The 23,292-nt window shown below is 34.7% G+C and overlaps 1 protein-coding gene across 12 annotated transcripts in view; it reads left to right on the top strand.

Annotated features, from left to right (window-relative positions):
* The window catches only part of CCDC102B (coiled-coil domain containing 102B), a 361,810-nt gene that overhangs the window by 86,395 nt on the left and 252,123 nt on the right, over positions 1-23,292 (top strand). For 8 of the 12 annotated variants that reach the window (XM_078346981.1, XM_078346986.1, XM_078346979.1 and 5 more), the window contains one exon: positions 1,405-1,446. The exons of the other annotated variants lie outside the window; for them this stretch is intronic. In XM_078346981.1, coding sequence (XP_078203107.1) covers positions 1,405-1,446 — 42 coding nt within the window. The remainder of the gene's footprint in view (positions 1-1,404; positions 1,447-23,292) is intronic. 12 annotated transcript variants of the gene reach the window in all.

Raw genomic sequence — 23,292 nt, forward strand, 5'->3', positions numbered from 1 at the left:
AGCCTCCCGAGTAGCTGGAATTACAGGCACGCGCCACCATGCCCAGCTAGTTTTTTGTATTTTTAGTAGAGACGGGGTTTCACCATGTTGACCAGGATGGACTCGATCTCTTGACCTCGTGATCCACCCGCCTCGGCCTCCCAAAGTGCTGGGATTAAAGGGGTGAGCCACCGCACCCGGCCTGCTTTTTTTTAATCTAGATTGTGCACTTCATGTACTGTAACTGTAAGCTAAGAGTTGATGACAGGGCTGGGGTAGAACAACAGAGCAGCTTGCCTCTGTATGGAGTCTGTAAAATGGGCATTTTATTTGGACAGCAACCAAGGAAAAATCAGTTTGAGTTGTTTATTTCAATGTATCAATTCATTGTTCCCATAGCTTTAGATAATTTGGAAGAAGGATTGCTCACATTCCTGTATGTCGTTCTTTGTTTTATCTTTAAGTGTTTTGCTTTCCAAATTTTGTTAATCCTATTTCCCCCTGATTTCATTGTAGCAGATTCTCTATTGTCCAAAGGAGAAGTAGAAAACAGAATAAATTGTTAAAAGAATTGATTCTTGTGATAATACCCTCTACCTGCACTGAAGATTTGCTCTTAATAATCAGAAACGTGTGAACATTGGTTTTAGACTCTGTATTTTAACTTCAGCCACAAGTTCATCACGTGTATAAAGCGAATTTCACATAGTAAGAATGATTATTTATTGAACATCTACATTGTGCCTAGGGTATCTGGGTGTGCAATAAATGCTATGATTTATTGTTGGAATAACAATAAATCACTCCAGTTTTGTGCTTTAAACCGAGTCTGGGTAAAGTTAACTTTCCCAATATCTCATACATGTTCAAAAGTTAAATCAAGTCACTTTTCACTATAGTCTCTTCTTATTTCCTTTTCCCTTTTTAAGAGAACAAAAAGTCTTGCAGAAAATTTCTCTTAAAAAGCTATTGACTATTTTGCAATCAGTAATAATGTCTCAAAGCAGCATTAAATAAGGTAATGATCAGTTTGTCTGCCGTAGCGTATAATAAAACAGGATACAAAAGGTTTTCATATTCCAGCTAACTTCTGCTGAGATTTACACAACATACTCTTGTGTGCTCCTTTGTTTTACATCGTGAGAGAAGGAAAACAGTGAGTTGTGTTCAAGCCAGAGGAGTCTGGAGGTGGTCAGACTAAAAATTATGATCTTTTCCATTTTTTTTCAACTATGAAAATCCAATGTTATAAAATGTTACATGCATTTTTATATATATTTTTATATATTGTTCAATTTATTGTTACTTTTATAGAACACTTGATTCACATGATTACATATGCCTGAGAATTCTTTAGTATGTATTAGTAAGAGTACGTATTATTTGAAAACATAAAATAAAATTGAATATGGATTTGCTTTCTAGATTTTATGCAGCAGAACTCAGTGGGACACTTGGGAGTCTGAGGTAAGATTTTTATGTTGCCAAGGAGTGTTCAAAATTTAAAAGTAAATTTGGCTTTTATAAACATAATGAACAAAAGGAACTCAACATTTGAATTTAGCCTTCTTCCAAAATGTGCTGTCATTTTTGCATTTTCCATTTTAACATTTAGACAGCAAAATAATTATCTTGGTTCTGTTTTTATGTGTCTCAACTTTTCACAAATGGAAATATATTCAAAGAAGATGAAGGAAGTGGTTGGGCTTTTTCTGCAAGTTCAATTATCTTTGTGTTATTGCTCAGTATTCTGAAGCAGGCCCAGAGAATCTTGTTAGTTATCTATTTAGATTGAACAATTTTATAAATGCAAGGAAGATAACTGTGAATGAAGATGTTGTTAAGCAAATGTTCACAGTCATGTGTGTGGGTGTGTGGGGGTAAACACAGGAAAACTGATTACTTGGTCATGAGACTCACTAAAGACTTTCCAGATCATCTGCTCATGAGAATGACTCATGCCTCATTCTCATTAAGAGAAGGGATATCTAATGATGAAATTCTGCTTATCTGAACATAATTGTTTTAATGAGTATTAACTTTATAAGACAAGGAAATATAGACAATTTAATTTGGGTGGTCGGATAATTAAATGATGAATCAACTATTATTTTGTGGTATGTTCCTTGTAGTAAAGAGACATGACTGGAAGAAAAGATAAAATTTTCACTATATATGTTATATATACACATTTCATTACTTTTTTATATTTTAAGCCCATTCAAAATCTCCATATTAAACTACATTATTTTACAACAACAAATTGAGACTCATTGATTTATGCAAAGTATTTTCTTTTGAAGGAACAGGTCTCCCTTCCCACATAGCTGATTGATCTACAACTTGCTGAGAACTGTGAATTACAGGCTCTTTGCTGCCTCTGTGATCTGTTAGTACTTCCATGGGAGAACACATTACTATATTGTGTGAATATTCTGTTTATCATGCCTGTTCTCCTGCTTAATCTGAAAGCTACTTGACATCTAGAGATCTGGAAAGATGCAGTGTTTGTAAGGATTCTGTTTAACAATTGGCTGCTTTCTGATTATTTAATGAGATTAAAATTAATAAATTTAAACATATGCAGCTCAATGAATTTTTAAAAGGAATACACCCATGTAGCCAATACCCAGATCAAGTAATGGAATGTTGTTGGCATTCTGGAAGCCTCCTTCATACCTTCCTACTGTCATTACCACTCCAACTAAAGGTAAACGCTATTCTGAGTTTGCATGAGTAGCTTTTCCTTTTTTGAACTTGTTATAATTGGGATTATGCAGTGCCAGCTTCTTTTACTTTGCATTTTGTTTGTGAGATTCCTCCATCTGTAACAATAGTTCATCTATTTTTATTGTTACATAGTAACTATGGTAAAATTTATGCATCTATTTTTAGTTTATAGACAAAGACACATTCAGTTTAGAGCAATTAGGAATAATGTTGCTATGACGATTCTTATGGGTTGTGGGTTTCCATTGCAGTTTTAATTTGCACTTCCTGGGTAACACATAATATAAGAACTATTCATGTGATTATTGCCTATATGCGTATTTTCTTTCATGAAGTACATCTCAAAGTTTTTAGCATGTTTTTAAAAAATCATGATTGACTTCTTCTCGTCAGTTTGTGACTTTAGAGTCCTGCATGGATACATGTACGCATAATGCATTCTTCCATGCTATTTGCCTTTGCATTCTGTTGATGATGTCTTTCTTTTCATGAACAGAAACTCATAGGTTTAATAAAGTGTTCCTTATAAATATTTTTACTTTAAGGTTAATGCTTGATATCTTGTTTGGAAAAATCTTTGTTAACTGCAATATCATGAATGATTTTTCTTATGTGATTTCCAGGATCCTTATTGTTTTGTTTTACACTTTTAGAGAGCACTGTATTGGGAACTGATTTTGTTTTATAACCGGTGATGTAGCTGTTTCCATATGGACATGATTGAGCTAGTACCTTTTGTTGAAAAAGGGAAAAATAATTTCACATAATGGATTGCCATAAATTAGGTCCACAGAGATGTGGATCCATGTTAGAACTCTGAATTCTCTTTCATTTGTTTATTTGTCTCTCTTTGAGCCGATGACTCATTGTGTTAATTTCTGTAGCTTTCTATCATATTCATATCCAATAATATAATTCTCTAAATTTGTTCTTTTTAAAAAAAAGTTTTGGCTTTCTTTGACTTTTTCTATTTTCAAATGGATGTTAGTATCAACTTATCAATTTCCACAAAATAAACTTTGTGAAGTTTTGACTGGAATTATTGAAATACATAGACTGATTTGGGCATAAATGTTATCCTCACAATTTTAAGCTTTCTAGTCCATAAACGGACATAATATATTCCTTCACTTATTTGGATATTCTTTAGTTTCTCTTATGAGTGTGTTGTAGTTTGTAGGATGTAAGCTTACCTATCTTCTATCTCTAGCTACCTAATGCATCTGATGCTAAAATAGAATTGTATTGATTATTAAAATTTGATATTTGATGTCTAAATGTTTGTTTCTAAAATGTAGAAATACACATAATTGTGTATATTGACTTTAGCTTAGTAACTGCTAAAATCACTTACTAGTTTTAATAGTTTGCAATTCTTGTTTTGAATTTCTACTTACACAATCATTGTACAAAAGTTTTATTTTATTTTCACTTCTATTTAATTTTATATCCTTTCCTCATCATACTAAGGGCTAGACCTCTCCTTTTGTATAATGCTGAACAGCAGTGGCATTAGGAGACACCTCCTTTTCATACTGTTTTCAGGGGGAAGCTATCAGTAATTCAAAATTAAAGATGAATACTTTAAGTTTTCTGCAGTAAACTGTTATCATATCCAGTACATTCCCTTCTATTCTTAGCTGGTTATTTTTTTCAAATTGTAAACTGGTGTTGAATTTTATCAAATGCATTTTATTCATGTATTGAGGTGTTCCCACTTTACTTTGTTAATATGGTTTATTAAGTGAATCACAATGATTGGTAATCAAATGATAAACCAAAGTTGTATTTCTGAAGCATATTCAACTTCATGATATATTAATTGCTTTAAACACCAGATTTTTCTTGCTAACATTTCTGTTAGGGCTTTTATGTTAGTTTGAGAAATTTGCCATTAAGTCATGGTAAGGGCTTGTATCAAGCTACAGTGTAGCTGGTGTGGAAGATAGAGTAATCAAATACTTTAAAAGCATGGACCAAACTCTGTTAAACATTTGTGAAGTATGGATACCAGTGCTCAGAGATCACAACAGGGACACCTAACCTAATACATGATTATGAGGGGTTCCTTAGGAAGTTGATAGTCAGAAATAGATAGACTTCCTCATTTCCTTTTTCTTATTTGAACTTATATCTAATTCATATGGTTGGAATGTTCTAAATAAGGATAACTGGCTTCCCAGTGTGGTTCATTGTCTATGCTACATAGAGGATGTCCCAAAGTACTAGAGTTTGGTGATCCAAAAGCAAATTTATGTCCTTCACACTATACAAAGATTTGGCAAAAATACTACTTTCAGAAAAGAAAAACACTAAAAATAAATTAGTCTCACTGGGCCCTTAATAGCAATACCTAAAAATAAATACTTGCTGCTTGTCTTAAATTTAGTGCAATCATTTATTCTCATCATTTTCTACTTTCTGGCAAAATATACAACTTGCATTTTCCAGGACGCTACATTTTATACACTTTACAAAATTAATTAATTTTATAAATATAACATTTTTATTAATATTTTACAGTTTGGACACGCTGTACAATCTCTTTCCCAATTCTTTAATTAGGCTCAAATACAATATTTAAATGACACAGAGAGAAAACAAATTTTGAGGCCTCAAAATTCTTGTCTGTAATGAAAAATACAGAGTTTCATCCTATCTGGAAAGTTAGCTCATGCACTGCAAAACCATGCCAAATACAGGCAGCAGAATAAAAACCCAGCATGTTACAAAGTTCTTTCTTTTCCTTCTTTTCTATTCCTTCTATTCAATTAGAAGGAGATATATATATATTCATGTTAACTCAGTAGGAGTTCATTAGTAACTGAAACAATTTCCTTTCAATTTTAAAACATATAATAACATTTTGAGTAAACTATATATACACCATTTAATATATAATTATAGAGAAAAATAAAATACAATATCCCAAAATAATTTTAAAACTCCCATAGGAAAAAGCCAAGAGTTTTAATGTCACAAGTGTTTCAAGATTTGTATTCTTCTATTTGGGATATGATGAGTTTAAAGGATTTACTAAATGTGCTAGGTCAAATATCACTTTGTTCTAGAAGCTTGTAAAATTATAGATTGGAATACTTTCTAAACATTATGAAAACTACTGTAATTCTGATAATTGAGTTTTAAAATTCTTTAAACTGAAATATTGGCTGGGCCTGGTGGCTCACTCCTGTAATCTCTGCACTTTGGGAGGCCAAGGCCGGTGGATGACGAGGTCAGAAGTTCAAGATGAGTAGTGAAAGCCTATCTCTACTAAAATTACAAAAACTAGTTGGGCATGGTGGCATGAGCCTGTAGTCCAAGCTACTTAGGAGACTGGGGCAGAAGGATCTCTTGAACCTGTAAGGAGGAGGTTGCAGCGAGCTGAGATCGCAACGTTGCACTCCAGCCTGGGTAACAGAGGGAGACTCCATCTCAAAAAAAGAAAAACCTGAAATATTCTAGACACGAAAAATGTTTAGCACATCAATTAGGTGTTTTAATTTGAAATTGGGCCTTTAAAAACTTTAATGATTTGATATTATTATTTTTCGTTTTTAAATTTCAACGTCTGTTTTTAGATACACAGGGTACATGTGCAGGTTTGTTACATGAGTATATTGCACCCAGGTAGAGTCTATAGTACCTAGTAGGTAGTTTTTCAACTGACCTCCTTCAGTAGTCCACAATGATGTCTATTGTTTCCATTTTTATGTCTGTGCATGCTCAATGTTTAGCTCCCACTTAAAAGTGAGAACATGTGGTATTTGGTTTTATGTTCTTGCATTAATAGCCTATGATTATGGCCTCTAGTTCCATCCATGTTGCTGAAAAGGACAATATTTCATTCTTTCTATGGCTGTGTAGTATTACAGTATATATGTGAGGCAGGAGAATTGGGTCTGGAGATAGGGAGCCTAAGGCTGACTTCTTGGAATTGAACCAAAAAGAAAACCCCACCTTTTCATGCCCAAATGAGAAGGAACCAGAGGCCTCTCCCTCTACAACGTCCCTCCACTCCCCTATAACACGAATGGGAAATACCTCTGATTGGTCAGGGGCCAAACCTTCACTTCAGACTTTTATTGATTGCAGGATAAGGCTCCATTTTAGCCTCTGATTGGTTGTGGGCCAAACCTCCACTTCAGCCTCTGATTAGTGATGGGCCAGTCCTTCATTTGCATAGCTTGCAACCAATTGAAAGCCTCTAACGGCTACCTATGGGTGTTACCAAATCTTTTAGCTTGATAAAAACTTAATAAATCATTGCAATAGGGGCTCTTGAGCCGCTTGCTCAAGCCCACTCTCTCTCTCTGTAATGTGTTTGTTTGCTTTGATAAATCTGTGCTTTCATTGCTTTGTTCTTTTGTTGTTTAGTTTGTGCATCTTGTTTAATTCTTTGTTCAGTGTTCCAAGAACCTGGACAGCTTGAAGTCAAGACTTTCCATCCAGTGACTTATGTACCACATTTCTTTATCCAATGCACCATTGATGGGTACGCAGGTGGATTCCATGTCTTTCCTATTGTGAAAAGCAGTGATGAGCATATGACTACATGTGTCTTCTTGGCTTCATGATCTATCTTCCTTTGGGTGTAAACCCAGTAATGGGATTGATTGTCATGTGAATGGTAACTCTGTTAAGTTCTTTAGAAAATTTCCGAACTGCATTGCATGGTGGCTGAACTAATATACACTCCCAGTAACAGTGTATAAGCATTCCGTTTAGTATGCAGGCTCACCAGTGTCTGTTGTTTTGGGGCCTTTTAGTATTGGCCATTCTGACTGGTATGGGGTTGTGGTTTCAATTTGCATTTCACTGACAGTTAGTGATAGTGAGAATTTTTTCACGTTTGTTGGCTTCTTGTGTGTCTTCTTTGTGAGTGCTTGTTCATGTCCTTTGCCCACTTTTTAATGGGGTAATTTGTTTTCTGCTTTTTGATTTAAGTTGCTTAGCATTCTGGATATTAGATCTTTCCTGGATATATAGTTTGAATATTTTCTTCCATTCTGCAGGCTGTTTACTCTGTTGATTGGTTCTTTTGCTCTGCAGAAACTCTTTAATTTAATTAGGTCCTACTTGTCAGTTTTAGAGTTTTTCTTTTGCAATTGCTTTGGGAGACTTAGTCAAAAATTATTTGCCAAGGCTGATGTCAAGAAGGGTATTTCCTACATTTTCTTTTTGAAATTTTAGTTTGAGGTCTTACATTTAAACCTTTAATCCATCTTGAGTTAATATTACATATAGCAAAAAGTGAGGGTCCAGTTTCATTCTCTGCATATGGCTAGCCAGTTGTCCGAGCAACATGTATTGCATGAGGAGTTCTTTTCCCTTTGCTTGTTTTTGTTGGCTTTTTCACAGATCCGTTGGTTGTAGGTGTGTGGTTATATTTCTGAGTTTTCTATTCTAAGCCTTTTGGCAAAGTCTTTAGGGTTTTCTAAGTATAGCATCAAATTGTTAGTGAAGAGAGACAGTTTGACTTCTTTTTCAATTTGGATGCCTTTTATTTCTTTATCTTGCCTGACTGTTCTGGCCAGGACTTCCAGTACTATGTTTAATAGGAGTGGTGAGAGTGAGCATCCTTGTCTTGTTCCAGTGCTCAAGGGGAATGTTTCCAGATAAAAACTGCGATTTTTAATTACATTCCTAAAATACATTTCATTGGATAAAATATAGCCAGGAAAATAAAATATCGAAATGTGCACAAGTTGTTATTTGAATAGTACAGAATAACCAGACTGACATATTATAAATATTTAGAAATATTTTCTGTTAAGCCAAAGTCTTGGTGAAATTACAGTTTTAAAAGTTATGTGTAATAATAACAATGCCTAAAATAGATCTTTGCTGATCTGAAAAATGTCTTTATCTATCTTACATATATGCACTATCACACATTCACATATGCACTCCATAAATAAAAAATAGAAAGGCATAGAGAGGTAAATACATATGTACTTCTTGGATTCTGATAAGAAGGAAATAGATTAATATATGTGAAATACTCAGGAAAATGTCTGATAATTTCTCTTTTTCTTTCTCTTTTATCTTTCACTCTTTCTTGCTCTCTACAATTTTCATTTCATTGTTAAATGCCAAACAGTTCAGTTTATCTGTTATTTGATTTACAGAAGTTATTCTTATATAAAGGTAAATTTTATGAAATATAGTATTTGAGAGGCATTAAAATAATATATTCTCATAGTAATGAAACTGACTGTTAAAACTGAAGTACTTAAAGATTTTAATGCCATTTTATGTGTTCAAAGTAAGCACTACTGTACTTAAGGTGCTATTTGAATAGAAAACTTTTCTCATGCTATTGCATTTGACATTCAAAAAATGGGAAAGGAAAAACTAAATAATGTTGACAGTTTCTTTTTTCCAAAGTAAAACAATATTTGCATTTTATGTTTAAAAGTTTTTTATAGTAAATAAGGACAGGCGTGGTAGCACACATCTGTAATCCCAGCACTTTGGGAGACCAAGGAGGGCAGATTACTTGTAGCCGGGATTTGGCGACCAGGCTGGCCAACATAGTGAAACCCCATTTCTAGCAAAAATATAAATATTAGCCAGGCATGGTGGCATGTGCCTGTAGCCCCAGCTACTCAGGAGGCTGAAGGAGGAGAATCACTTGAACCAGGGTGGAGGAAGTTGCAGTGAGCTGAGATCACACCACTGCACTCCAGCCTAAGCAACAGAGCTAGACTCAACAAAACAAAACAATTCAGTAGTTATTAAAATATCAAGATATAAAAATGAACATGTTCATCTTTGCATGCCCCTCAGAGGAAAATCATGCAATGAATTAAATGCAATAATTCTGCTTGTAGCAGAATACAAATATTTCGTACTTACAGGTAGTCATGTGCTCTTGAAAAGCACTTTAGGAAAATGAATCTGTTCAGTGTTCTCATTTTCTAATTTTAAGTTGTTAAAGGCACTGTTTAATGTCAATTTATATTTACTATGATCTCTTCAGAGGGTTAATATGTACTAATGAAAACCTACAATATTTCTCTGTTGTTCATTTTCTTATTTCCCAAATATCAAGCGAGTAAAATGCATTTTCTGACAATTCACATTATTTGAAAAGACTACAGTCTTTAAATTCTTTTGAAGTAAGCTGTAAACAAAGTTTTCTCTGCTGTCAGACTAATTGAAAAACGTTAAAGGAGTGATTAATACATGGAAGCTGTCTGTAGATGCTAATGCTTTACTTGGATTTTAATTAAATATAAGAAGCAAAATAAAACCAAAAAAGATAGTTTTGTAAATTTATTCTGTCACCCTGATTACATATCTCATTTTCATGGTTTGTAGTGGCTTTTATTTTCTTTGGGTTGATTACATGTGTTTTCTATAAACTAATGTCATGAGTAGCTAGTCCTTGATGTGATGGCCCTGAAAAAGAAATCAATTTTACCATATGTCAACATAGCGAATTTAAACAGTATTCTAGGATGCTTGCTGCATTTATTCCCTTGACTACACCATATCTTTAGTACCATGGACCTTTTCCATGTTAAGATTATCTGAAGGTACATTATAAAATGTATTCACCCATAATTATATGATTGACATTTGAATTGAGATTACTGTTCCTTATTCCTTCATTTTATGTTATTTAATGTTTTCAATGATCCCAGCTTTAATTGGTAAATTTTGAATTCATTTAATTGTTTTAGTTTCAGAGATAGATGTGCAGGTTTGTTATATAGGTAAACTTGTGCTTGGGGGTTTGGTGTACAGATTATTTCATCACCCATGTACTAAGCATAGTTTTTCTTTTTTTTAGAAATCTAAGTAGTCATTTATTTATTTAATATATATTTTTATTGTACTTTATGTCGTGGGGTACATGTGCAGATCATGCAGGATTGTTGCATAAGTACACACATGGCAATGTGTTTTGCTGTCTCCATCCCCCCATCACCTATGTCTGGCACTTCTCCCCATGTTATCCTTCTCTACCCTCCCTAACCCCCACTGTCCCTCCCCTAGTCTCCCACAACAGACCCCAGTGTGTGATGCTCCCCTCCCTGTGTCCATGTGTTCTTATTGTTCAACACCATCTATGAGTGAGAACATGTGGTGTTTGATTTTCTGTTCTTCTGTCAGTTTGCTGAGAATGATGGTTTCCAGATTCATCCATGTCCTTACAAAGGACATGAACTCATCGTTTAATATAGCTTCATAGTATTCCATGGTGTATACATGCCAAATTTTCCTTGTCTAGTATATCATCAGTGGGCATTTGGGTTGGTTCCAGGTCTTTGCTATTGTAAACAGTGCTGCAATGAACATACATGTGCATGTGTCTTTTTTATAGAATGATGTGTAATCCTTTGGGTATATACCCAGTAATGGGTTTGTTGGGTCAAATGGAATTTCTATTTCTAGGTCCTTGATGAATGGCCACACTGTCTTCCACAATGGTTGAACTAATTTACACTCCGACTAACACTGTAAAAGTGTTCCTATTTCTCCACATCCTCTCCAGCATCTGTTGTCTCCAGATTTTTTAATGATCGCCGTTCTAACTGGCGTGAGATTGTATCTCAATGTGGTTTTGATTTGCATTTTGTTTTTTTCTTAACCTCTCCCTCCTCCCACTCCTCACCCTCTAATGGTCACCAGTGTCTGTTGCTCTTCTCTTTCTGTCCACGTGTTCTTATTATTTAGTTTCGCTTGCGGTATTTGTTTTTCTGTTCCTGTGTTAGTTTATCAAGGATAATGACCTTAAATTCCATCTATGTTCCTGCAAATTAAATTTCACAACTTAACTTGGAATATTCTATAGAAAGAAGATATAAACAATACATGCTACCAGAATTTTACAGGTAGGGTAGATATACTAGGACAAATTTACCTTATTACAATTTTCCCACTTTGTTTTCTAGAGTTCTGGTTCCAGCCACTGTAGAGCATGTGAGAACAGAAATAGCCCCTTCCCCCATCTCATCACTAAGTTCAGTTCTATTTAAATTTTTTTTTCAATTGTAACTTTTATTTTAGGTTTGGGGTACATATGAAGGGTTGTTATGTAGTAAGTGTGTCACAGGGTTTGTTGTACAGATTATTTCATCATCTAAGTATTAAGCCTACTAGTCAGTAACTATTTTTTCTGCTCCTCTCCCTCCTCCTCCACTCTCTACCATCCACCCTCAAATAGATTCCAGTGTCTGTTGTTCCCTTCTTTGTGCACATGAGTTCTCATTATTAAGCTACCACTTATAAATGAGAACAGGCAACATTTGGTTTTCTGTTCCTGGATTAATTTGCTAAGGATAATAGCCTCTAGCTCCATCCATGTTCCCACAAAGGACATGATTTCATTCTTTTTTATGGCTGCATAGCATTCCATTGTGTATATGTAACATATTTTCTTTATTCAATCTGTCACTGGTGGGCATTTAGGTTGATTCCATGTCTTTGCTCTTGTGAATAGTGCTGTGGTGAACATACATATGCATGTGTTTTTATGGTAGAATGATTTATATTCTACCATGTAGAATATATGAGTTTATACCCAGTAGTGGGATTGCTGTGTCAAATGGTAGTTCTGTTTTTAGTTCTTTGAAGAATCACCACATGCCAAAAGCAATTGCAACAAAAGTTAAAATTGACAAATGAGACCAAACTAAACTAAAGAGCTTCAGTGCAGCAAAAGAAACTATCAGCAGAATAAACAAGCAACCTACAGAATGGGAGAAAATATTTGAAAACTATGCATCTAACAAATGTCTCATATCCAGAGTCTGCAAGAAAGTTATTTTAATAGTCACATACTGCTTTTCTATATTGCTGCATAATACATTATACCAAAATTTAGTGTCTTAGAACACTAAATTTATTACCTCATAGGAATACAGGTGTGACTTCATTGAGTTCTCTGGCCCTGGGTCTCTCTTTTCTTTTCTATCTATCTTTTTTTTTTTGAGACGGAGTTTTGCTCTTGTTACCCAGGCTGGAGTGCAATGGCACAATCTCGGCTCACCGCAACCTCTGCCTTCTGGGTTCAGGCAATTCTCGTGCCTCAGCCTCCCGAGTAGCTGGGATTACAAGCATGCGCCACCATGCCCAGCTAATTTTTTGTATTTTTAGTAGAGATGGGGTTTCACCATGTTGACCAGGATGGTCTCGATCTGTTGACCTCGTGATCCACCCATCTCGGCCTCTCAAAGTGCTGGGATTACAGGCTTGAGCCACTGCGCCCAGCCCCTGGGTCTCTCTTATATGTTGCAAGGAAGGTGTCAGACAGAGCTGCAGTGGGCTAAATACTCAACTAGTGGTAGATCTTCTCTGCCAAACTTCCTCAAATGGCTGTAGGCAGGATTTCGTTTCTAGCAACTAGTGGCCAGAAGCCTTCCGCAGTTCCTGGCCACGAGGGCCTCTCCACACAACTGCTTATGACATGGCTCTTGGGTTCATCAGAGTGACCAAGAGAGAAGGCAAAAAGAGAATGCTACCAAGATGGAAGTCTTATTCTTTCATAGCCTGATTTCAGAAGTCACATCCATTCACTTTTATAATATTATACTCATTAGAAGTAGGTCACAGGGCCAGCCCCCACTGAGAGGAAGGGAATTAGACAAGGCTGTGAATATCAAAAGAGGGGATAGTGAGGGACATTTAAAAGTTGGTCTATATTTTTATTTAAAAAATGATATTTGCACACACTGAGAAAAACAATTTATACTTTTTTCTTTGCCATTTTACCCAATTATTCAGAGGTTAAGGAAATATTTCAAGAATAAAATATACTTACATGATTTGAAGTCATGGCCATGATCTCACTTTTTATTGGTATTTATTAACACCTGATTGGTCACATTAATTGTTACATAGCTACGGTTTATATTTGAAATTTAAGGATCAGAGTTAAAATGAAAGATTTATATTCCATAGTATTTATGTTACTATACAACCAATGCTGAATTTCTAATACAAAATGTCAACACTAGGAACATCAGTTCAAATAGTAAGAATTTCCCACTTGAAGCCACAAAAGGTATAAGGAGATGGCACATTTTTAAGTGTTTTTAAAAAATCAAGTGATAATTATAGAACTGGTAAAACTATTCTTAGGGAATGAAGGGAAAGTAAAGATACCAGATGAAGGAAAACTATATAGTATGCTATTAATAGCAAGAGCTACTCTTAAAGATTGTCTAAAGGAAACTTTATAAACAGAAACAAAATGATAAAAGAAGAATCCTGGAGCATCAAAAACCAAAAAGGAATAATCAGATACAAATGTGAATATATAAGAATATCTTTCTCCTCATTTGTTTTATAAATCTTATTTAATGATTGAAATAAAAATTATAAAATCATTTTATACTCAAGAAAGTGATATTTAAGGATGGAGAAGGTAAAATGACCTAAACAGAAGTACGTTTTCCATACTTCACTTGAAGTGATGAAGTGTTGATATCCAGTAGATGAGGCTATTACATTTGTATATTTTAACTCTCAAAACAACAAATATGAAAACTGTACAAAGTGATAAACTAAAAAATATTGTGTATACATCAGCCAGGTGGAAATTCAAACAGAAATTCAAGTAACAAACAGGAAAGCAAAAGAAAAGCAGGAATGAGAAAGAGAGGACAGAAAGAAAACCAATGATAAAATGACAGATATAAGTTCTAACAGATCAATAATTACTGTAAATGTAAATGGCCTAAACAGACCAGGTAGAATTCAGAGATTGGCAGGGTAGAATAAAAAGCAAAAACAAACAAACAACATGAGCAAGTTATGTGCTGTTAATAATAAACTTAATAAGAAATGTGCTTCCCCAAATCGTCAACTAACATTGCCATCTATCACAAATAAAAGAATGGACAATAAAATAATGGAAAAATATACCATGTAAGTATTAGTTTTTAAAAAATACCTAAGAGTGGCTATGTTAATATCAGAGATGCTACTTCAGAACAAAATAAAATAAAATATAGAAGCCTACCACTGACAAGGAGGGAAATTTCATAATATTAAAATGATCAATACATCAGGAAGACATAATGTCCTATATGAGTATACACAAAACATGACAGTTTCCAAACACATTCAGCAAAAACAGGTAGAGCTGAAAAGAGAAATAGGCAAATCAGGAATTATAATTGAGGACTTCAGAAATCTCACTCAACAACTAATAAAATGACTACAAAGAAAATCAGCAAAGTTATAGAGAATAACACAGTCAACAAATAGGAAACTGTTGTCATGTATAGAACATTCCACCATACAGTTGCAGAATATATATAATTTCAAGTGTCATGTGGTGTCCACCAAGGTACAAATTCTATACAAAAAATAAAACTTTCAACTAATGTAAAGGAATTGAAATCAGACAGAGTCTGTTCTCTTTTTGTAATGAAAGCAAACTAAAAATCTACAGCAATACATCAGAAATAAATCTAAAGATGTAAAAATTAGACAACACATGGCTAAATAATTCATGATTCAATGATGAATTCACAAAGAAAACAAAAAATACAAACATGAATAAAATGAAAATACTGTAACATCAAATATTTGAAAGACAGCTGAAGTAGTGCAGGGAAGAAAGATATGCCTTAAATTCTTATATTAAAAATAAAGTTGTGAAGACAATAATCTAAGTTCCTACCACAAGAAACTTAGAAAGAAGAGCAAAGTAAAAGAAATAACAATTTAAATTATTTCTCTAAATTATTTTGTTTAAAATTATTTAAATTATATTAACTCCAGATGGATTAAAGACTTAAACATAAGACCTGGCATGATAAAAACCCTAGAAGGAAATCTAGGCAAAACTATCCAGGACATAGGAGTAGGCAAGGACTTCTTGAACAAAACGTCAAAAGCATTGGCAACAAAAGCCAAAATAGACAAATGGGACCTAATGAAACTCCACAGCTTCTTCACGGCAAAAGAAACAGTCACTAGAGTGAATCGGCAACCAACAGAATGGGAAAAAATTTTTGCAGTTTACCCATCTGACAAAGGGCTGATATCCAGAATTTACAAAGAACTCAAACAGATTTACAGGAAAAAAACAAACAAGCCCATTCAAAAGTGGGCAAAGGATATGAACAGACACTTTACGAAAGAAGACATATATGAGGCCAACAATCATATGAAAAACTGCTCATCGTCACTGGTCATCAGAGAGATGCAAATCAAAACCACATTGAGATACCATCTCACGCCAGTTGCAATGGTGATCATTAAAAAATCTGGAGACAACAGATGCTGGAGAGGATGTGGAGAAAAAGGAACACTTTTACACTGTTGGTGGGAGTGTAAATTAGTTCAACCATTGTGGAAGACAGTGTGGCGATTCCTCAAGGCCTTAGAAATAGAAATTCCATTTGACCCAGCAATCCCATTACTGGGTATATATCCAAAGGACTATAAATCATTCTACTATAAGGACACATGTACAGAAATGTTCATTGCAGCACTGTTTACAATAGCAAAGACCTGGAATCAACCCAAATGCCCAATGATGATAGACTGGATTGGGAAAATGTGGCACATATACACCATGGAATATTATGCAGCAATCAGAAATGATGAGTTTGTGTCGTTTGTAGGGACATGGATGAATCTGGAGAACATCATTCTCAGCAAACTGACACAAGAACAGAAAATGAAGCACCGCATATTCTCACTCATAGGCGGGTGATGAAAAATGAGAACACATGGACACAGAAAGGGGAGTACTAAACACTGGGGTCTATTGGGGGGAAAGGGGGAGGGCCACTGGGAGGGGGAGGTGGGGAGGGATAGCCTGGGGAGAAATGCCAAATGTGGGTGAAGGGGAGAAAGGAAGCAAAACACACTGCCATGTGTGTACCTATGCAACTGTCTTGCATGTTCTGCTCATGTACCCCAAAACCTAAAATGCAATAAAAAATTTATTAAAAATTATTTAAATTATTTTATTTAAATATATTTAAATCATTCAAATATATATTTAAATATTTTAGCTTGCCATGAATGTAGCTTCCAATGAATATACTGAATAAATAAGTTAAATACTGTTTTAATTTTAAAATGTTTCTTGACTTGATCATCAACACAAGTATGACAATCTTATATGACTTCTTAGGGGGTATTTTGGAAAAGTGGCAGTTCTGCCTTGCCTACTTTTGAAGTCTGGGTGAAAGGTGTAGGTGTCTTATGTCTGATCTTTTTCTTTTCTGAAAGAAAAAACGATCTTGTCCCGTCTTCCCTACATGTTCACTACAACATTTGAATTCACCAGAAATTTTGCAATTTGAAGGAGCTGGGCTTTAAAATAAATTTTGTTGATTCAATTTATATTTTCAAAGTGTAAATCTTACTTTTTGGTCATGCTGTTTACAGTGAAAATTGAATTCCAGATCATACATATAAAATAAGGTTTAATACACAATATCATGCATGATTTTATATAAATACTTTTTGCTTGAATAAGAACTAGGGTGACTGAAGCGGAGTACTTGGATATATGCACAGGCATAGTTCATAAATGTCTAAGTACATTGTAAAATATCTGCTTCTGAATCTATTTTTTTCTCTCAGCTTTCTGATGTGGAATGCAGTTTAGCCATTTTGGATTATTAACATAAAGAATGTACTGCTGGGAAAGTAAAACCGACTTTAAGAATACATTTTGTGTTGACTGAAAAATAGTATAAGTGGTTTTCAAAAATAAATAGGACAATCATTGAGCTTCACTCTTCAAACTTCATGAAGTCTGAGAAAACTGCAGTCAGCCAACATAAAGCAGTTGGCAGCTTTGCACATTCTATCAAATGGATGTGAGAAAATATTACCTCATTGTACTGACATAAAAGAGCTTTCTCCTGTTCACCACAAAGTGTAAATAGACCGCGGGGCGCGGTGGCTCAAGCCTGTAATCCCAGCACTTTGGGATCATGAGGTCAAGAGATCGAGACCATCCTGGCCAACATGGTGAAACCCGGTCTCTACTAAAAATACAAAAGAAAATGAGCTGGGCGTGGTGGCGTGCGCCTGTAGTCCCAGCTACCTGGGAGGCTGAGGCAGGAGAATTGCTTGAACCTGGAGGCGGAGGTTGCAGTGAGCCAAGATCGCGCCGCTGCACCTGGCACCTGGTGATAGAGCAAGACTCTGTCTCAAAAAAAAAAAGACCTGCGAAGATCTTGTGACTTAGCCGGACAGATTTTTAGGAATAATGTGGATGTGGTAAACAGTTAGGAATTTTGCTTAGAAAATGCATAGGAAAATTGGGATCATCTGGGGTTTTGTTTCCTGAAATCTTAAATGTACAAAAATATTTGGAAATCTTGATGGATTCAATGTTTTAAAAATCTATAATTTAACAAATTATAAACTTTTAAATGTAAAAATAACGACAGAAGCACTGCCCTGATCTTGGATGATACACCGTTCCTTCTCAGCACCACCTAGTTTCTCATGGCACAGTAAGAATTATTTCATAGAATGATTTGCTCTCACATTATATATTGATAATAATTATCATTTAGACTCATTGGCTATGTGCTCTCATTATAGTTTCTTTTAACATTTTAGCATTTCCAGAAACAGTTTTATTGTCATCTTTGTCACTTAATATGAGGTTCTACAAGATGATGTTTACATAATAATGTAAATTCCAGATCCAGTACCTGCCCAACTTTAGAAAGTGGTAGAATCTTTAACATTATCAGGCTTGTGCAGTGTTATTTCCCATAAAATGTGCACCATGTCTGTTAGCCACCTGGCAATAGTGCTAAGCTGCTAAGCACATTCTTATATAAAAATAAGATTTGGTGGGGCTTTATAGTTCCAGCAGAGCTAATACTAATTTTATTTTTGGCTTAAGGTCTCAAGAAACTTTTGGGCTTTTTAATTTGGCACCATTAATTTGGATTAGATTGCATAAGAAAATTGGGATTGTTTGTGATTTTTTTCACTAAAACCTCGACATGAATATAAATATTAAAAAATGCTGATGAATTTACTAAGTGCCAGGTTTCCATACAAACAGGTAATATGTAGAACACATTATATGTGTGTGTGCATATATATATAGATATATATTATATACATATAAAATATTGTAGAGTATATGTTTTCAAAAATATGTATATATTCTATATGATATAGAAATATACTTAGGCTGCTAAGATCAAATGCATGACACACTCTTTTAAGTCCCCAAATTTGTACACTGATGAGAAATTCCAGCAGTATTTTAAAGCAGAGCTTTCTCGAACCTGCTTGGCATCCCAAGTACTTCCTAAGAGTAGTTAAATGATGTCTTTACCACGAAAGTCTGAATTGTCTGAACCTAAATTTGTACCTGGCAGGCAAAGCCCCATAAAGGCTTCAGGCTGATCAGCCTGCCAGAAAACAGGAATTTTATTTTTCCAAGACTCATTACAAATGATGCATTGACACTTTATAAAATGTATTATGGATTTTGGATCTCTCTGTATTTCTTTATTCATATTATAGAGAAGTCAAACTGGTCACTTTTTCTCTCTGATCTATGAGGTTATTATTATAATATAATTTTTGAGCCCCTTAATCCTGATAGAAAATACAGCAATAACATCAAGATGCTATGTGGGGAGACTCTGAAATAGTTTATTATTGATTTATTTATCTATTTTTAATTACAATTTTAAGTTCTGGGACACATGCACAGAATGTGCAGGTCTGTTACATAGGTATACATGTACCATGGTGGTTTGTTGCAGCCATCAACCTGTTATCTACATTAGGTATTTCTCCTAATGCTATCCCTCTACTAGGCCCCACCTCTACTGACAGGCCCTGGTGTGTGATATTCTCCTCCCTGTGTCCATGTGTTCTCATTGTTCAACTCCCACTTATGAGTGAGAGCATGCGGTGTTTGATTTTCTGTTCCTGTGTTAGTTTGCTGAGAATGATGATTTCCAGCTTCATCCATGTTCCTGCAAAGGACATGGACTCGTCCTTTTTTATGGCTGCGTAGTATTCCATGGTGTATACGTGCCACATTTTCTTTATTCAGTCTATCATTGATGGGCATTTGAGTTGGTTCCAAATCTTTGCTATTGTGAATAGTGCTGCAATAAAAATACATGTGCATGTGTCTTTATAATAGAATGATTTATAATCCTTTGGGTATATAACCAGTAATGGGATTGCTGGGTCAAATGCTGTTTCTGGTTCTAGATCTTTGAGGAATTGCCACACTGTCTTCCATAATGGTTGAACTAATTTACACTCCCACCAACAGTGTGAAAGCATTCCTATTTCTTCACGTCCTCTCCAGCATCTGTCGTTTTCTGATTTTTTAATGATAGCTATTCTAATTGGCATGACATGGTATCTCATTCTGGTTTATTTTTTAAAGGATTGGAGTCTGAAAATATTGAACATTATCTTAGAAACATAGTATTTTTATTACTATTTTTTCCTCAAATAATTTTACTGAAAACCTAGCCTAAAGGAAAGGCATCACATAGATTTGAACCAGTGGCACATTGGCACATTGCTTCAACAACACTAGGTAATAGCAATAGATTAAAGAGGGAGCAATAAAGAGTAAGCTAGCAAAAGGCCATGTTTACTGTATTAATTCCATGCCAATTCTTTAAAATAGAGATAATTTCTGATCAGATGATGCCATTTGAATTTTAATAACACCTCTTGGAAAACATGATAATATATTTTAAAATTTATGTTTATGCTTATTTTATGTTACAATGCTTTTGGAAAGTAAAATATCTAAGCTTTAAATTATTGGCCAGTTGTTCAAATTCATTTTATATTATTAAGTTGCCTGCTTTGAGGAATTATTTTCTGTCTCTGTACAATTTCAAAGTCTCTCATTTGCACCAACAAGCATAAATTTAAACTGTCTGTATAATTTGCTACAGTGTAAGGATTTTAAAATTAGAATATTTAACCATGAGTAAATCTTGAAATACATACATATGACACCATATGGCCATTTACTGTAATGGTTTCATTTATCTCATCGTCACAGCTTTTATCTTCTGTTTAATAATCTGTGTACTCTTGCAAAAAATTCATATATATGTGTATGTATATATATATATATATATATATATATATATATATATATATAGCTTCAGACCTATACAAAATTCATTTCCATATTCATCATTTGTGCATGTTTGACCGGCCATGTTTTGTAATACAATAAAGGGTCTATTTTCCTAAATATTAAAAATCAACGTTTTTCTTTTTATCAAAGTATATGCCGTCATATCTATTATAATGATTGTTTCTTAGTGTTGTGCTTTGAATCCCTATTAATCTATTTTCTCACTGCATATGGCTTTTGTATGCACTACAGGTCCTACGCTTCTTAGGCAAAAATTCAAGAAAGGTTTCATTTTCTATAGATTACAATAAAGCAGTAACTATAAACAATAAGACAAAAATATTTTTAATGTCTGTTTTATCCTGCCATGGAAATGTAACTTCTGCCAAAATTGCTTTTCTTTCTGCCCCATTTCATTCTTCAGATAGCACATAAAATGTCACTTGGGAGAGACTTTGCTAAATACATAGAGATTTTTTGGATTACAATACACCGCTCCATTCAAAGATTAGTTAGAAGTTGTGATTGTTAGTTTGGCTTATTATTTGTGATTGACAGCCACACCCAGGATCGCAGAAGTGATGTCTCTTTTGTTCACTTTTAAGGAGCAGGTCAGCGGTGGATACTCAACCCACTTTATTTTGTTGTTGTTGTGTTTTGTTTTGGGCGTTTAGCAGCCAGAAACCGTGGTTTTTAGTTTCTGCTTCTAGTGATAGGTGGAAAAGAGAGATGAGGAAGGGGTTTTACTAGCCCAGTCAGAAACAGAAACTAAGAACCCATGACTGTGTTTTCTCTCCCTTGGACACCCTTAGACAAAGGGCCTCTAAGGGATCTAGAATTCTCAGATCACAGGTTTAGTTAGTGGGAAGTATAAACTGTTACCTGAAGGATGAGAAGCCAGGAGAAAGAGGGCCTGTGGAGAGAGGGGAGCCTGCTCCTGCAGAGCAAACAGGTTGTACCAAGGAGAAAGTGGAGGTGAGGTTGTGCAAGGAATAGACACGTCCAGGCTGGGAGACACAGGGGACCTGGAAGATGAAGTGACAAAGAGGAGGCCAGAGGGATGGACATGCCTGGACCTCGAAGTGCCTTTAAGCTATGATGAGGAGATTGAATGAACTCAAAGCACAGTGTCAGGATGAGATGACTAATTGTTGTATGATTTAATAGGATATATTTTGGCATAAATATATTCAGAGTGGAAGTATATCCAATGTATTCCTGAAATACTCTGAAAGATTTATGGTGAAAGTAATTGATAGTTTGAAGCTGTAGAATATTTATATGAAGAGGTAGTAGCTCTGGATTCAAATTTCCTCAGTTCCCAAACTGGGTTGACCCCTCGTAACTGTATGACTTGGATGTATACCTCAGAGCCTAAGCCCTAGTTTCTTTATCACTAAGATGGGGATAATAATGGTACTGAGTATTCCACTGATTAATATTAGTATTACAGACAAATTGAAAATGCAGCTTTCTTACATGAAATACAGAGCACTTTCCTATGTGTTTCCTGTTTTTTAAGTACACCATTTCTCTTTCAAAAGACAGGGAAAAACACACAAAAAAGTAAATGGTACAATTAGTATGTCAAGGTGACATTATAATGACTTGTATAACAGAGAAAACCATATACCTTGCCTATAAGACAACTAGGGCTAACAAATCTACAGGCATTTTCCCTTGTAATAGTCATAAGAATTCAATGAGGTTCATGCTATTTTTGTCTCCTTTTATGCTAAGGATATTGAGTCAAAGGCAGTTTATGTAATTTGTCCAAGATCATTGTCTAAAATGGGACAGAGTAAGACTACCCAATAGAGGCTGGAGTCCCATATCTTACACATTAAGTTCTTCTTAGGCAACAAATAATATTTTTTAGTGATATTATATATACTTTGTAGACCCTTAACATTTTATTTACTTGGTTATGTACTACATTCAAAAAATATTTACAGGAATCATGGTGGCCTGATTGTATGGGCATTTTTACAATGCAAAAATCAGTACAGGAAACCGGAGTCAACAGCATTAAAATATTTCCCCATGTATCAGTGGTCCTGTCCTACAGGATCACTACAAATATGTCCTACAACCACTGGCAAATATGTTCGTAGTTGTCTAACCTAAAACACCAAGAGTTCACACATTTGTATAGGGAAATAAAGACTTTAGTACATGCATATACGTGTTAACTCTCCTCATCTCAAGCAAGTTTTCCTTGCCTGAGAAAACTTTTTAAAACAGGAAATACTCTTCAAGTTCAAGGACTGACTGATTAAGCCCAGCTCATTTTTATTTAGTCAGATGTGAAGAAATACACAGTTAATTGGTAGGCAAGATCTCAATGTACCAGAATCCAATCATAGAGTCTTCAAAACACCAGTGGAATAAAAGTTAATGAGACATTTTAAAGACATTACAATTTTATGATACCGATTTATTTTGAAAACTGGCAAGGATAAATTTAAGTTTAATATGCTGAATAAATTCTCTGT

This window comes from Callithrix jacchus, chromosome 13, assembly GCF_049354715.1.
Source record: "Callithrix jacchus isolate 240 chromosome 13, calJac240_pri, whole genome shotgun sequence".
NCBI classification, from domain to species: Eukaryota; Metazoa; Chordata; class Mammalia; order Primates; family Cebidae; genus Callithrix; species Callithrix jacchus.